We start from the raw sequence: 17,341 nt of genomic DNA on the forward strand, positions 1-17,341 counted from the left end.
ACTGTGACAAAATGGTTCAAATGGCTCTGAGCACTGTGGGACTTAACACGTATGGTCATCAGTCCCCTAGAACTTAGAACTACTTAAACCTAACTAACCTAAGGACATCACACAACACCCAGTCATCACGAGGCAGAGAAAATCCCTGACCCCGCCGGGAATCGAAACCGGGAACCCGGGCGTGGGAAGCGAGAACGCTACCGCACGACCACAAGCTGCGGACGAACTGTGACACCTATCGCAAAGAAGCAGAATGCAATATTACTTGCCCTTAAAAGTTACATAGCCGGTTTATTCCCGGTATCAAATGTCTGCGCAACATATGTAAATAATCCACGACACGTACGAAAAGAATCCGTCTGTACTAGGGATGTAGTGACATTCGAAATATACAGGGCGCTATACGGACAAACACACGACGTCCCGAGAACAGGTGACCAGGCCGGCAATGTATGTTGACAACACAAAATTTGTTCTGCGCGTGTGAATGCTCTCTCCAGAGATATTTACTCTATGGTAGCGTTCAACTGTCGCGCTGCGACAACAAACAAACGGATCCGCGTTCTGACAGAGATGAGGCGAGCGAGATGCGTATCGCTGGCGTGAAGCAGCGCGGACCCTACCGTATGTCTCGTCAGCGGACAGCTCGTCAGCGCACGAGCCAACGCATCGGGACCTCCTTGTACGACTCGCTGGGCGTAGCGAGGGGCGCTTCGTCAGAGGAGATCCAGAGGGCGTACCGGCACCAGATGGGCATCCTCCACCCCCGCAGGCACCATCACGACCCGCAGGCCGTGGAGAGGTACCACCAGGCGAGGCGCGCCTACAGCGTCCTGGGACATCCCGACCGCAGGAGGATCTACGACCGCTACGGCAACCTGGGAGTCCAGATAGCAGAGACCGCCGGGGAAAGGTGGGTGCCAACTTACGGTAGCATTCATCTCACGCTAGGTGAGGAGAGCCCTGCGTCATAGTGACGTAGACACGCGTCATAGTGAGTTTCACGAGTTGTCCTATCGTCTGTTGTGTGCATTCTGTATATACCGACTATTGTGTGCGTCTTGAATCTGCATTGTTATTTGTTTATGTGCTTTCATTGTCCTACTGTCCGGTGTTGCTAGCGTGTACGTCGTTCTGAACATGGACTCTAACGGAGATGAGAGAACTTTCGAGCAGATCCATGAAGATAGTATGATTTACAACACGAAGGCAAAATTAAATGGAACTATATGGCTTAATGTTTCTAGCAACCTTCGTAATTATTTTCAAAACCACCTCAAATTCTCAGTTTAACGTTTCTGCCCACATGAATTATGTACAATTCATTGGATTTTATAAAAATACGAAACACTTTAATTTCTTCCTATTTCGCGTTTTTATCCACATGATTTATTCAATATTAATCGGATTGAAAACATGACTAGACACTTTTTAACTTTCGTTATGGTTATGATTCCTTCATTCAGATATTCGTTACGTTCACGAAACACACAATAACATCCCACATTCTTTGGATTGCAGCTTAATAATTAGTTACTTCACTTTTTTGTCCACACGATTTATCTGTTGTGGTCTTCAGTCCTGAGACTGGTTTATGCAGCTCTCCGTGCTACTCTATCCTGTGCAAGCTTCTTCATCTCCCAGTACCTACTGCAACCTACATCCTTCTGAATCTGCTTAGTGTTTTCATCTCTTGGTCTCCCTCTACGATTTTTACCCTCCACGCTCCCCTCCAATACTAAATTGGTGATTCCTTGATGCCTCAACACATGTCCTACCAACCGATCCCTTCTTCTAGTCAAGTTGTGCCACAAACTTCTCTTCTCCACATGATTTATCGTATTTAAAAAGAATGACAAACTTTTTTTTTATTTCGTTATGGTTCCTTCGCTCAGACGTTAATTATGTTCATGAAATACACAATAACATCGCAAATTGTAGGGATTACATTTAACAATTCATTCAGCTGGGATGAGCATATCACACAACTCCTGCCACTGCGTTTGTACACATGTATTTACATTTAGTTTTGACGCTATCGGTACAACTGCAAAGATCGATACACGTACTCATTTAGTCGATTTAGGTTATTACGTCACGATGGCGTAGCGTTACGTCATTATGACGTAGTGTTCTCCTCATCTGCCGTGAGATGAATGCTACCCGCCAACTTAAGCTAAACTTCTCATGCGGGTGTCCGCGAGCTGCCGCTCAAGGTATTCGCCACCTTGTCGTCTTCGCTGATATCGTCCAAAAATATGGTGCATGCAGGGCTTGACCAGAAATAAGATGGACAGAAGCGGGAGCTTAAAATGCCCAAGTGTTTAGAAAAAAAAAAAAACTGGCCAAGTGAGGGTACGACTCGCGTGCTGAGGGAGCTGTGGAAAGTGAATGACTTGTGTAGATAGTTCATTCGGTAATTTCCAAGAATGATTGCCCATCGAAGTGGCGGGGTCCAAATGACACATATCGAAAGTGCGATTGTAAATCGATCATGCGAGTTTCGTGGCGAGTGCTATGATCAATTATTTGTGATCGACATTTTTTTCTGTTTCCCGCCGTTCATTTACTTGCTCTGTTCTCCCCGAATTATTTGTGACTTGCTTGGGAAACGCAGACGATTTCTGTGGATAGTGAGTGTGATGTCTGGTGTTCCTGAAGTTTCTTCGGCGGATTCTCTCACATGGACAAATCTCATTCCCTGCATATCCACCGTAGAAAATTGACTTTTTGCTGCAAAATGTGGAGTTCTACCGGATGACGAAAGGAGGGACTGTGTTAATTGTGGTGCTGCGAAGTGTGTAAAACTTCGTAAGAGTTTCGATGCTGACATACCGTTACAATTTCATTGCGGACAGTGCGGAAAACGAACGAGTATCAGGAAGAATACGTGATTCGACTCTTCCAAGTTATCCATCCATACCAGCGTAATTCTTCTACCGTACTGGATTCAAGACTACACGTTGCAAGCAACAGCATCAGAAACTGAGTTACCTGCAAATACCGTGTGTGACTATTTCGGGAGACCGAACGATGTGGCGCAGTGGTTAGCACACTGGACTCGCTTTCGGGAGGACGACGGTTCAATCCCGTCTCCGGCCATCCTGATTTAGGTTTTCCGTGATTTCCCTAAATCGTTTCAGGCAAATGCCGGGATGGTTCCTTTGAAAGGGCACGGCCGATTTCCTTCCCAATCCTTCCCTAACCCGAGCTTGCGCTCCGTCTCTAATGACCTCGTTTCGACGGGACGTTAAACACTAACCACCACCACCACCACCACCACCACCACCACTATTTCGGGTTTTGCCGAGAAGTCTTATGTGGTAGTGACAAACGACAGTGTACCAATTGGTGGAGAAAGTAAAGTTGTGGAAGTTGACGAATATCATATAGCTAGACGTAAGAACCATAGAGAACGACCTTCAAAAAGTGAGATCGTTCTCATTTGGGTATTCGGTGGAAAAGAAAGAGACGTATTTAGTTGTCAGAGTATTGCCCACAGACAAGGTCGCTTTAGTGGGTCTGATAAAGCACTTCATACTCCCTGGTACTAAATTCATTAAAGACGGGTTTCAGTCGTACAAGACTCTTAAAGCTGAAGGATTCGATCACGAATTCGTGAACCACTCTGTGGAGTTTGTGTCTTCGGATGACCACAGTGTCCACACACACAATATTGAGCGGCTATGGCAATCTGCGATGTCTTTCATTAAAAGAGAAGGGCGTCCAGGACAACTTGCGTATGCAGGGAAAAGTTAACGCATGTGACACTGCCGATATTCTTGCGCGATATTGACAGAGTTTGTCCGCAGCTCGTGGTCGTGCGGTAGCGTTCTCGCTTCTCATGCCCGAGTTCCCGGGTTCGATTCCCGGCGGAGTCAGGGATTTTCTCTGCCTCGTGATGACTGGGTGTTGTGTGCTGTCCTTAGGCTAGTTAGGTTTAAGTAGTTCTAAGTTCTAGGGGACTGATGACCATAGTCCCATAGCGCTCAGAGCCATTTGACAGAGTTTACCCAGGCTATGGGAAAAAGGGAATTGTCCCTGTAGCGTACACATCACATGGATTTTCACATGACAACAACACGAACGACGAATAAGGTAAATCGTGTCCTTTGTTATTACAAGTATTTTTTAACGCTCTTCTTATGCCGTTGCTGTAGTGACCACCGTAAACATACTCATAAAACCCACCACGAGACTCGCATGATCGATTTACAATCGCACGTTCGATAAGTGTCGTTTGGACACCACGACTTCGATAGGCAATCATTCTTGGAAATTACCGTTCATTGATCCCGGGGATCGAGAATCTCGACAAATTTTGCCGGTTACAGATATCGATACTTGTAAGATATAGATTCCAGGAATTCCAAGAATCTCTGCAGCAGTCCCTGGAACTAGTCCGAAAATACAAAAAGAAGCAAGAAGGGGGACTTCAACTTACACATGTAGAGAGAGAAGATCTAATAAACCATTTTCTATTTACTTACTAAAACATGACTACAACTTACATTTTCCTATTACGCTTTCGACGCATGATGATTGCAATGTAAGTCCTAATGACAAAAAGATATTTTTTGTGTGACATAATTACAATTTACATTTTCCAAATTTTTTGCTTTCCTTGCACTGTGAAATCTTATTTCTCACCAAATTTCGTGATTCTATGTCAGCTGGAAATACCCTATAAGTTTTGGAGACTGAGTTCGCGTGTATCAAAATACGTGACATAAACGGCCGTATCCTTTGATTTCTCTGACTTAGAAGCTCACATGTTTTACACCGCCAAGGGGTCGTATATCTTAGCAGCTAAGAAAAATTTCAACTTAATACTCCTATCCGCCTGAGAAAAATGGGTCTTAATAAATGGATAGACAGATAGATGGATAAAAGAAAGAAAATTGTTTTTCCGTGTGATGTAATTACAAATTTACAATTTTTTCCGTTACTCGTACTGTGAAACTTTGCTTCTTGCCAAATTTCATGGTTCTAGGTCAACAAGAAGTACCCCATAGATACTGATGAGTAAGTTTGCGAGTATCAAAAGATGTGACATAAATAACCGTATCTTTTGTTTGTATTTACTCACTAGCTTATATGTCTTACAACGTAAAGGTATCGTGTACATAAATTTCAACTGGATATGTCTTCCTGTTGCTGAGAAGAAGAGTTTTTAACAATCGGAAAGACAGACAACCAAGCTATCCTACAAGGGTGACTTTTTACGGATGGATGTACGGAAGCCTAAAAGAAGCATTTTTGGCGCAAGTCGGACGAGGCAATAAGCCATTGAAGATAGATTAGTTTCTAGGCTGCGTTTGGTTCAAATGGTTCAAATGGCTCTGAGCACTATGGGACTCAACTGCTGTGGTCATAAGTCCCCTAGAACTTAGAACTACTTAAACCTAACTAACCTAAGGACAGCACACAACACCCAGCCATCACGAGGCAGAGAAAATCCCTGACCCCGCCGGGAATCGAACCCGGGAACCCGGGCTTGGGAAGCGAGAACGCTACCGCACGACCACGAGATGCGGGCGCTGCGTTTGGCACGGAGGAAAGAGAGTATACCGTTAATCAGAGGGTTGTGGGATCGAGCCCCCATGTGGAAACTATTTAATTTTGTTTTTACCTGACACTACAAAGAAACTGAAGTAATGCTCAATATATTTTAATTATTAATATTTTCGTGCCAACGGCCTTGCCGCAGTGGTAACACCGGTTCCTGTCAGAGCACCGAAGTTAAGCGGTGTCGGGCTGGGCTAGCACTTGCATGGGTGACCATTCGGTCTGCCAAACGCTGTTGGCAAGTGGGGTGCAGTCAGCCCTTTTGTGGCAAACTGAGGAGCTACTTGATTGAGTCACTGGATGCGGACATGGAGGGGCATGTGCTGACGCCTTTGTACTGAGGATGACATGGTGACCGGTCGGTACCGTTGGGCCTTCATGCCGTGTTCGGGCGGAGTTTAGTTGGTTTTATTCATATTTTCATAATAGGAATGAAACAGGAAAGCAGTGGAAAACTTGGGATTGCAAATAAATTCCCAGGAATGGTTTTTAAGGCGTACATGAGAACTTCGTAGATAAAATTAGATACTTTTATTATTTTACAGTTGATGATTCACAAGTGCTGTGGATGATATTTATAATAAAAACAAGGGGAGCTGTAATATTCTCGGCATCTTGCACTCGTTATAACCGTCGCATTTTTACTATTACACGGTTGTTTTACAGTGACTATAGAAGAACAAAAGTGTCACCACGTTCTAGCAACATCCTCCAAAAATCCAAGTCAGCCGAAAATCACTGGGTGAAGAGCTAACAAGTGGATGAGCTCAATAGCTCTACCGTTGCCCCAACGGCCGATGACATCTTTGACCTTAAGACTCACTAATGCTCGCGTGCAGCTGCCGGAAAACTGCTCGAAGGTCAATATAAAACTAACGAAATGCTGAGTCCTGTACGCATTAATTTGGATCCCATCTTGGAAGTTTATTTGCAATCCCAAATTTTGCTTTCCACGCTTTTTATGAAAATATTAATAAATACAATAAATTGAGCATTATTTCGATTTATTTGCAGTGTTAGTAACGTAAAAATTGTAATTAAAGAACAAGTTACCGCACAGAGATTCGACACCAAAACCCCACCGTTCTGCACATTCCCCACTACGCCAACGGCTGTCTAGAATCTATGTTAACATAATTGGCTCATGACTCGCCGAACTATTCTACTTTTTTTCTAAACACTTGCCATCTGGAGCTGCCACTTCTGTTACTTCATTTCTGGTCAAGCCCCATATTTTCTGTAAATCAGGTGGAAATCGGTCATGACGAGCAGGTGCGTTCCCCTTGTAAATTATAGATCAGGGTCAGCGGCACCCACGGTGGTTTTTACTGCTCATGTATTGGCAACGCGTCAGTTCCACGCAGCCAGTGGGATGATACTTTCACATAACTAGAAGAGGCGAGAAAAGAGGCAATGAAATTTTAGCGCCGAAATAGAAACCACTATTCGCTGCTGTCATAGTCATTTGACTTCTTTTTTCAGAATACGTCACTAATTACGAAGTTGTGATTAGGTTGGAATGTGACAGCTCGGTTGCGAGATGGCGAAGCGAACGAATGTGAAAGCTAAGAAACCCGGTTGCGGCGACAACCTGAGGTATAGTTTAGTCCGAGGTTTAGGTTAGCTTGGAATTTGATAGTGTGGTTGTGAGCCGGAGCCCGACAAATTTGTCTAGTAGGGAGCAAGGCTCAAAACATGTCAGTTTTTATATAACTGATGCAATGAATCGGAAAACGCGCTGTGCCATAAGAACTAAATTGAAGTGAAGCACACAAAAATCGTCCGTCAAAATATTGATAATTATCTTCCTACTACTTTTAATGTAGATCACTTAACTATCTAAACGGTAAGCCTATTTCAATCTAGTGCATGCACAGTACATCTTTTTATGTTATTAACATGAATATGGATGCCTCCTGATTCATTCAGCTGCCTTATGTTACATCCTCAAATGTTTAAATTCACGATATGCAATGAGTTATGAAATAAAGCTAGAAAAATATGTTTTGACACTGCCTTAATGTTAGGCTGAGACTAAACATTACAAATTTGAAAGAAGAAAAAAAGTGACTATGACAGAGAAAATCCTGCTAGATGTCAATAAAAATGCTACATTACTCCTGGAAGCTGTCAATGGGCTTTACAAAGAAATGTGTAGTAAAATCCTCAGATATTGTAATAAATATTTCATTTTCAGTGTGCCTTCAACCTTATCTTTTGCATTTCAGTACACTAGACACAGAAGCAGTAAATATTCACAGTTAATGAAATATTTGAAAAATGAAAACATGTATCATCGACCCAATCAAGACAACTGGTTGTCTTCATTGCGCCAGGCAGTTTCTATAAATTTGCTGTCGTGTAGTAGCATCTAAATACTGTTGTTGTTGTTGTTGTTGTTGTTGTGGTCTTCAGTCCTGAGACTGGTTTGATGCAGCTCTCCATGCTACTCTATTCTGTGCAAGCTTCTTCATCTCCCAGTACTTACTGCAACCTACATCCTACTGAATCTGTTTAGTGTATTCATCTCTTGGTCTCCCTCTACGATTTTTACCCTCCACGCTGCCCTCCAATACTAAATTGGTGATCCATCGATGTCTCAGAACATGTCCTACCAACCGATCCCTTCTTCTAGTCAAGTTGTGCCACAAACTCCTCTTCTCCCCAATCCTATTCAATACCTCCTCATTAGTTATGTGAGCTACCCATCTAATCTTCAGTATTCTTCTGTAGCACCACATTTCTAAACCGTCTATTCTCTTCTTGTCCAAACTATTTATCGTCCATGTTTCACTTCCATACATGGCTACACTCCATACAAATACTTTCAGAAACGACTTCCTGACACTTAAATCTATACTTGATGTTAACAAATTTCTCTTCTTCAGAAACGCTTTCCTTGCCATTGCCAGTCTACATTTTATATCTTCTCTACTTCGACCACCATCAGTTATTTTGCTCCCCAAATAGCAAAACTCCTTTACTACTTTAAGTGTCTCATTTTCTACTCTGATTCCCTTAGCATCACCCAACTTAATTCGACTACATTCCATTATCCTTGTTTTGCTTTTGTCCATTCCGTTCAACTGCTCTTCCGAGTCCTTTGCTGTCTTTGATAGAATTACAATGCCATCAGCGAACCTCAAAGATTTTATTTCTTCTCCATCGATTTTAATACCTACTCCGAATTTTTCTTTTGTTTCCTTTACTGCTTCCTCAATATACAGATTGAATAACACCGGGGAGAGGTTACAACCCTGTCTCACTCCCTTCCCAACCACTGCTTCCCTTTCATGCCCCTCGACTCTTATAAGTGCAATCTGGTTTCTGTGCAGATTGTAAATAGCCTTTCGCTCCCTGTATTTTACCCCTGCCACCTTTAGAATTTGAAAGAGAATATTCCAGTCAACATTGTCAAAAGCTTTCTCTAAGTCTACAAATGCTAGAAACGTAGCTTTGCCTTTCCTTAATCTTTCTTCTAAGATAAGTCGTAAGGTCAGTATTGCCTCACGTGTTCCAGTATTTCTACGGAATCCAAACTGATCTTTCCCGAGGTCGGCTTCTACCAGTTTTTCCATTCGTCTGTAAAGATTTCGTGTTAGTATTTTGCAGCTGTGAGTTATTAAACTGATAGTTCGGTAATTTTAACATCTGTCAACACTTGCTCTCTTTGGGATTGGAATTATTATATTCTTCTTGAAGTCTGAGGGTATTTCGCCTGTCTCATATATCTTGCTCACCCGATGGTAGAGTTTTGTCAGGACTGGCTCTCCCAAGGCCGTCACTAGTTCTAATGGAATGTTGTCTACTCCCGGGGCCTTGTTTGACTAAATACTACACACATCTAAATAAGTGACAATACATATAATATTTTTTATTTTAGGCGTTTTTTTGGGATCTGAAACTGAATAACACCTAATCGAAAACAAGGTGAGTAAAAGCAGAAATGTCGCCTTTGAAGGTAGAATAACATATTTGACTGATTACGAAAATACTTACATGTACTTAGATAAGATACAATGGAAACAATCACTTAAATTTTGTTAATCGTGGCCTATTTAGACTTAAGATTAGACAAAATTCGAGGTCGCTCATCCGAGGCAAATCGCACTGCATTGCTTAGCAGTACCTAGTTTCCTTCTATAATATGTAACTTTTCATTGTTAATACGACAAAATGGCGTGAACTGTTCGTACTTTCCAGTGAGGGCTGAAGAAGTTCAGTCACTAATACCGTATCAGTTCGACGTTTCAATCCCTAATACAAGTCAATTATACGAACGTAGTGCTAATGCTATTTTTTCTCATTGTTACTCTGTGTCTCTGTGGAACAACTCACAACTAACATGGCGAATCTTTGGCAACATGGGGCACAGTTAATGATTGGCGGCACGCGCCTGTTGTCAATATCGACAGGGAAATCGAGTCGACTTATAAAATTTCGCATTTGTTCACATTAAAGTTTTTTTTGCATTAGTTTAAAGATTTATATTTTTTAGTGTCGACTGGAATAACTGAAGTTGAACTAGATGTGTTTTGAAAGCTAATTTTGTTGTAGGGTGGTTATGGAAAGTGCACGTCAGGGCCAGTAAACGACTTGATAAAAGTGTAGACCTTCCAAAAGCGTCCTCAAATTGGCTGGTAGAATCAATTTTTTATCAGCGTGAGACTACACCGATGTAATCCTCCTCTCTCCAGTGTGTCATATTACTGTGCCGTAATGCCAACTGGACTGCAGAATTCCCAGCTGCGTGACTGACTGCTGTATGTCGATCCAAGATACTTACGGGTAGAAGTTTTTCGTTAACGCAATTGAATTTTCATCTAATTTTAGATTTTAAATTGGTTGTAGTTAAGGTATAGTGTCAAATATCAGTTCGTGCATGACTAATATTCATATTTTCGATATCTCATTGACTACCAGTGTGCTGAAATGACGTAGTTCAGTTACAAAGAGTTCACGATCAAGATTCGTTTCGTACTTTCATTCGAATTGATGAGGAGGTTGTTTCGAAGCTGCTCATCACCTTTGAAAAAGATACATACCAGCAAGATAGAAATATGAGCCCGTTCATAAACTACACTCCTGGAAATGGAAAAAAGAACACATTGACACCGGTGTGTCAGACCCACCATACTTGCTCCGGACACTGCGAGAGGGCTGTACAAGCAATGATCACACGCACGGCACAGCGGACACACCAGGAACCGCGGTGTTCGCCGTCGAATGGCGCTAGCTGCGCAGCATTTGTGCACCGCCGCCGTCAGTGTCAGCCAGTTTCCCGTGGCATACGGAGCTCCATCGCAGTCTTTAACACTGGTAGCATGCCGCGACAGCGTGGACGTGAACCGTATGTGCAGTTGACGGACTTTGAGCGAGGGCGTATAGTGGGCATGCGGGAGGCCGGGTGGACGTACCGCCGAATTGCTCAACACGTGGGGCGTGAGGTCTCCACAGTACATCGATGTTGTCGCCAGTGGTCGGCGGAAGGTGCACGTGCCCGTCGACCTGGGACCGGACCGCAGCGACGCACGGATGCACGCCAAGACCGTAGGATCCTACGCAGTGCCGTAGGGGACCGCACCGCCACTTCCCAGCAAATTAGGGACACTGTTGCTCCTGGAGTATCGGCGAGGACCATTCGCAACCGTCTCCATGAAGCTGGGCTACGGTCCCGCACACCGTTACGCCGTCTTCCGCTCACGCCCCAACATCGTGTAGCCCGCCTCCAGTGGTGTCGCGACAGCCGTGAATGGAGGGACGAATGGAGACGTGTCGTCTTCAGCGATGAGACGATGAGAGTCGCTTCTGCCTTGGTGCCAATGATGGTCGTATGCGTGTTTGGCGCCGTGCAGGTGAGCGCCACAATCAGGACTGCATACGACCGAGGCACACAGGGCCAACACCCGGCATCATGGTGTGGGGAGCGATCTCCTACACTGGCCGCATACCACTGGTGATCGTCGAGGGGACACTGAATAGTGCACGGTACATCCAAATCGTCATCGAACCCATCGTTCTACCATTCCTAGACCGGCAAGGGAACTTGCTGTTCCAACAGGACAATGCACGTCCGCATGTATCCCGTGCCACCCAACGTGCTCTAGAAGGTGTAAGTCAACTACCCTGGCCAGCAAGATCTCCGGATCTGTCCCCCATTGAGCATGTTTGGGACTGGATGAAGCGTCGTCTCACGCGGTCTGCACGTCCAGCACGAACGCTGGTCCAACTGAGGCGCCAGGTGGAAATGGCATGGCAAGCCGTTCCACAGGACTACATCCAGCATCTCTACGATCGTCTCCATGGGAGAATAGCAGCCTGCATTGCTGCGAAAGGTGGATATACACTGTACTAGTGCCGACATTGTGCATGCTCTGTTGCCTGTGTCTATGTGCCTGTGGTTCTGTCAGTGTGATCATGTGATGTATCTGACCCCAGGAATGTGTCAATAAAGTTTCCCCTTCCTGGGACAATGAATTCACGGTGTTCTTATTTCAATTTCCAGGAGTGTATTTCTACTAGTGCAAAAGCCTGTTCACAGATACATACGAACTGTAGTGATCACTGACGAATTGTCTACGAAACCGCATTCGCCTGTGTTCTGTTTGATTCGCTCCGGTGAAAAGAGGGCTGCACTGATTTACACATCTCCTGTGAATATTCTACCATCATATGGTAAATGAAGATGGCGCTGCTCTATGCTCCATGAAGCAATTCAGCAAGGACGACTTTCACCGAGGTCACAAAAGTCGTTGAATAGCGATATGCTAACATAGAGGTGGCGATAGTATGGCGTACACAAGGTATAAAAGGAAGTGCATTGACGAAGCCATCACTTGTACTCAGGTGGCTCATTTGAAAAGGTTTCCTACATGGTTATGGCTGCACGACGGAAATTTATATGCTTTACGCGCCGAATGGCAGTTGGACCTAGACACATGGGACATTCCGTTTCGGAAATCGTTAGGGAAGTCAGTATTTTGAGACCCACAGTGTCAAGGGGTGAAACGACATACTTCAATTGTAAAGCGTTCACGATCGAGATTCGTTTCGTGCTGTCGTTCAAATTGAAGAGGAGGTTGTATCGAAGCCGCTCATTACCTTTGAAAAAGATATTCAGACAGATTTCAGGCATTATGTCTCACCACGGGCAACGCAGTGGCCGACGACCGTCACTTAACAACCGAGAGCAACGGTATATGCGTAGAGTTGTCAGTACTAACAGACAAGCAAAACTGCGTGAAACAACGGCAGAAATCAATCTTGGGAGCACTTCGAACGTATCCGTTAGGAAAGTGTGGCGAAATTTTGCTTTACTCGGCAACAGCAGCAGACGACCAACGCGAATGCCTTTGCTAACAGCAGGACATCGCCTGCAGCCCCTCTTCTCGGCTCGTGACCACATCGGTTGGATCCTAGACGACTGAAAAACCGTGGCCTTGTCGGATGAGTCCCAATTTCAGCTGGTAAGAGTTGATGGTATGGTTCTACTGTGGCGCAGACTCCACGAAGTCATGGACCCAAGCTTTCAACAAGGCATTGTGCAAGCTGATGGTGGTTCCATAATGGTCTGGGCCGTGTTTACATGAATGAGCTGAGACCTCTGGTGCAACAGAACCGATCATTGACTGAAAATGGTTCTTTTAAACTGTCTGGAGACCATTTATAGGTATTCATGGACTTCGTGTTCCCAAACAGGAGTGGAATTTTTATGGACGACAATACCACATGCCACTGGGCCACAATTGTTAGCAGTTGGCTTGAAGAACATTCTGGACAGTTCTAGAGAAAGATTTGGCCACCCAGATCGACCGACATGAATCCCATCGAACATTTATAGGACATATTACAGACACCAGTTCTTGCATAAAATCCTGCACCGACAACATTTTCGCAATTATGGACGGCTGTAGACGCAGCGTAGCTCTATATTTCTGTAGCGGATTTCCAACGACCTGTTGACTCGAGTTGCGGCACTAAGCCGGGCAAAAGTAGGTCCGACAAGATACTAGGAGGTTTCCCACGACTTTCGTCGCCTCAGTGTGGAGCAACATTGGGCTGTTGCTTGCCACACTTGGCAAAGTGTGGGGAGGTGCATTCCCAATAGAGATGGGCAGACTCGTTCATCCTTGGGAACTAGTTCACTGGTGATCGCTCTTTTTTTGGGAACCGTTCATTTTTACTCGTTCACCGTTCATTGTGCTTGATATATGGTTCTTATGAAAAATTGAAAATTACTACCATAAGTTACTGAAGATGGAGGGCACTTGCCTCCGCCCTGGAGTACCGAGTTTTTGGTCACATCAGAATTCTCACGCACTTGTAATTTTCGTGATTCTGCAAGACATCTCGTTTAGCCATCTGTAGCGTTATGCCGGCCGGTGTGGCCGTGCGGTTCTAGGCGCTTCAGTCTGGAACCGCGTGACCGCTACGGTCGCAGGTTCGAATCCTGTCTCGGGCATGGATGTGTGTGATGTCCTTAGGTTAGTTAGGTTTTAGTAGTTCTAAGTTCTAGGGGACTGATGACCACAGATGTTAAGTCCCATAGTGCTCAGAGCCATTTATTTAGTAGCGTTATATGGCTGATCGCAGTAAAATAATGTAAGGTGGCGCACGAGAAACCGGCCGCGAGTACAGACTGCTCGCCAATTACGCACGATTTGTTGACCTCTACGAGCAGAATAGATAAACATGTAATAATTAGGCAGTGAAGAAATGACAAATAAGCTAATGCAAACAACTTCGAAACAACAGGTAAGCGACAATGAGCAGTCTAGTACTCGGGGCCGATTTTTCGTGCGCTACCCTGTGCCACTGAAATAGTATTCCAGGAGTTCTCATATTTGCTTTACAAAATGTGACACCATTGACTCGATTACGAAGCGCAGGCTTCATTCTGTTGTAAGTCGGTCTGCCTTCCATAAAAATGGACACGCTCTTTTACCTTGGATCAAAAAGAGACGGAAAATGGCCACTCGTGTGTGCCGTGCCGACATCCTTTGCACGTGTAATAACAAAAAATCTTCCCTTTTTACAAGTATTTCTTCTGCTGTTTATAGAAATAGTGACGTGAGCAGATACACCGTTTTGTTACCTGAAAAGATGTATGAATTACTTACCACGTAATTTTTATGTAATTTACGTAATTATAAAATACATTTTAATTACCGGTTGTTAGACGCTGAATAGGACATGAAAAGAACCAGAAGTTAAGAGTTCAAAAACGGTCTGAAACAGATCTAGAATGGCGCACGCGAAGCGAACGATACGAACAACAACTCGATACTGACCTATGAGCAGTCGGCAGCAGAACTACGACTGGCCGCGCGAAGAATAACGAGTCCGGCTGAGGGAGACCGAGACAGGCGGGAGCGAGACCAGCCGATGTGCGTTGCAGGAACGAGACCGACCGTCTCCCGTTCCCGGGAACTGTAAGTACACTACTGTCCGTTAAAATTGCTACATCACGAAGATGTGCTACAGACGCGAAATTCAACCTACAGGAAGGAGATGCTGTGATATGAAAATGCTTAGCTTTCCAGAGCATTGGCGCCGGTGGCGACACCTACAACGTGCTGACTTGAGGAAAATTTCCAACCGATTTCTCATACACAAACAGCAGTTGACCGGCGTTGCCTGGTGAAACGTTGTTGTGATGCGTCCTGTAAGGAGGAGAAATGCGTACCATCACGTTTTCGACTTTGATAAAGGTCGGATTGAAGCCTATCGCGATTTCGGTTTATCGTATCGCGACATTGCTGCTCGCGTTGGTCGAAATCCAGTGACTTTTAGCAAAATATGGAATCGGTGGGTTCAGGAGGGTAATACGGAACGCCGTGCTGGATCCCAACGGCCTCGTATCACTAGCAGTCGAGATGACAGGCATCTTATCCGCATGGCTGTAACGGATCGTGCAGCCACGTCTCGGTTCCTGAGTCAACAGATGGGGACGATTGCAAGAGAACAACCATCTGCACGAACAGTTCAACGACGTTTGCAGCACCATGGACTATCAGCTCAGAGACTATGGCTGCGGTTACCCTTGACGCTGCATCACACACAGGAGCGCCTGCGATGGTGTACTCAACGACGAACCTGGGTGCACGAGTGGCAAAACGTCATTTTTTCGGATTAGTCTAGGTTCTGTTTACAGCATCATGATGGTCGCATCCGTGTTTGGCGACATCGCGGTGAACGCACATTGGAAGTGTGTATTTGTCATCGCCGTACTGGCGTATCACCCGGCGTGATGGTATGGTGTGCCATTGGTTACACGTCTCGTGCACCTCTTGTTAGCATTGACGGCACTTTGAACAGTGGACGTTACATTTCAGATGTGTTACGACGCGTGGCACTACCCTTCATTCGATGCCTGCGAAACCCTACATTTCAGCAGGATAATACACGACCGCATGTTGCAGGTCGTTTACGGGCCTCTCTGGATACAGAAAAAATTCGGCTGCTGCCCTGGCCAGCATATTCTCCAGACCTCTCACCAACTGAAAACGTCTGGTCAATGGTGGTCGAGCAACTGGCTCGTCACCATACGCCAGTCACTACTCTTGATGAACTGTGGTATCGTGTTAAGCTGCATGGGCAGAGTTACTTGTACACGCCATCCAAGCTCTGTTTGACTCAATGCCCAGGCGTGTGAAGGCTGTTATTACGGCCAGAGGTGGTTGTTCTGGGTACTGATTTCTCAGGATCTGTGCACTGAAATTGCGTGTAAATGTCATCACATGTCACTTCTAGTATAATATATTTGTCCGATGAATACCTGTTTATCATCTCCATTTCTTCTTGGTTTAGCAATTTTAATGGCCAGTAGTATAGAAACCCGCGACCGAACTATGAAACACCGTTCCTTGGAATGCGTTCCCCGCTCGCTCCGTTTATCTTGGTGAACCGTTCCTTTGTACCCCTTAGTTCGCGAACGACCCATCTCTAATCCCCAAGCTGTCGACGACTGCTGTGGTGTTTCGCTGCGTCACCAGCTGCGTGCCGGCCGAAGTGGCCGAGCGGTTCTAGGCGGTTCAGTCTGGAACCGCGCGACCGCTACGGTCGCAGGTTCGAATCCTGCCTCGGGCATGGACGTGTGTGATGTCCTTAGGTTAGTTAGGTTTAAGTAGTTCTAGGGGACGGTTGACCTCAGAAGTTAAGTCCCATAGTGCTCAGAGCCATTTGAACCAACCAGCTGCGTAGCACAGTCTGTGTCGGCGCAGGTTCGTGCTACCGGCGTACATCCTGAGCAAGCGGTGGGGCCGCCTGCTCATCACCTTCTTCTTCCTGCTGACCTGTTGCTGCTTCGGCTGCTGCTGCTGCTGCGGCTGTTGTTGCGGCTGCTGCGGCGCCAGAATCGCGGCCTGGGAGGACGAGCTGGAGGACGAGCACGGCGCCGACTTCTCCGACGACGAGCGCGGAGGCCGCCCTGACGAATCTAGTGCCGACGATGACGACGACGCGCACCGCGACCGCCCCCGCCGCGACAAGAAAGTTACTTACGGGCAGGCCACTGTCGTGGACTGAGCTGCGCGCCGAACCGTGTGACTGCCATCCGGGCGACAGCTGGCCCTTGTATCCATTTAGTCGTGTAGTTTATGTAATAAAAATAGTTTACAGAAGCTAGTGTGAAATCAGAATGATGAGTTGGAAAGAATGCGTCATCACTAGAAAAATCAGTAGCTGAGAACACATACAAAAGAAAAAAAAACGGTTACTGCAGCATGTGTGCATACTGGACAAATTCGTCACACAAGATCACGTCTTGCCAATA

The 17,341-nt window shown here is 45.4% G+C and overlaps 1 protein-coding gene across 1 annotated transcript in view; it reads left to right on the forward strand.

The window, feature by feature from the left end:
- Positions 1-17,094, forward strand: part of LOC126106235 (uncharacterized) — a 59,540-nt gene extending 42,446 nt beyond the window's left edge. Inside the window, exons 3-4 of the mRNA XM_049912463.1 lie at positions 572-913; positions 16,923-17,094. Of these exons, the coding sequence (XP_049768420.1) occupies positions 572-913; positions 16,923-17,094 (514 nt within the window). The remainder of the gene's footprint in view (positions 1-571; positions 914-16,922) is intronic.
- Positions 17,095-17,341: the final 247 nt, after the last annotated feature.

Source organism: Schistocerca cancellata, chromosome 10 (genome assembly GCF_023864275.1).
Source record: "Schistocerca cancellata isolate TAMUIC-IGC-003103 chromosome 10, iqSchCanc2.1, whole genome shotgun sequence".
NCBI lineage: Eukaryota > Metazoa > Arthropoda > Insecta > Orthoptera > Acrididae > Schistocerca > Schistocerca cancellata.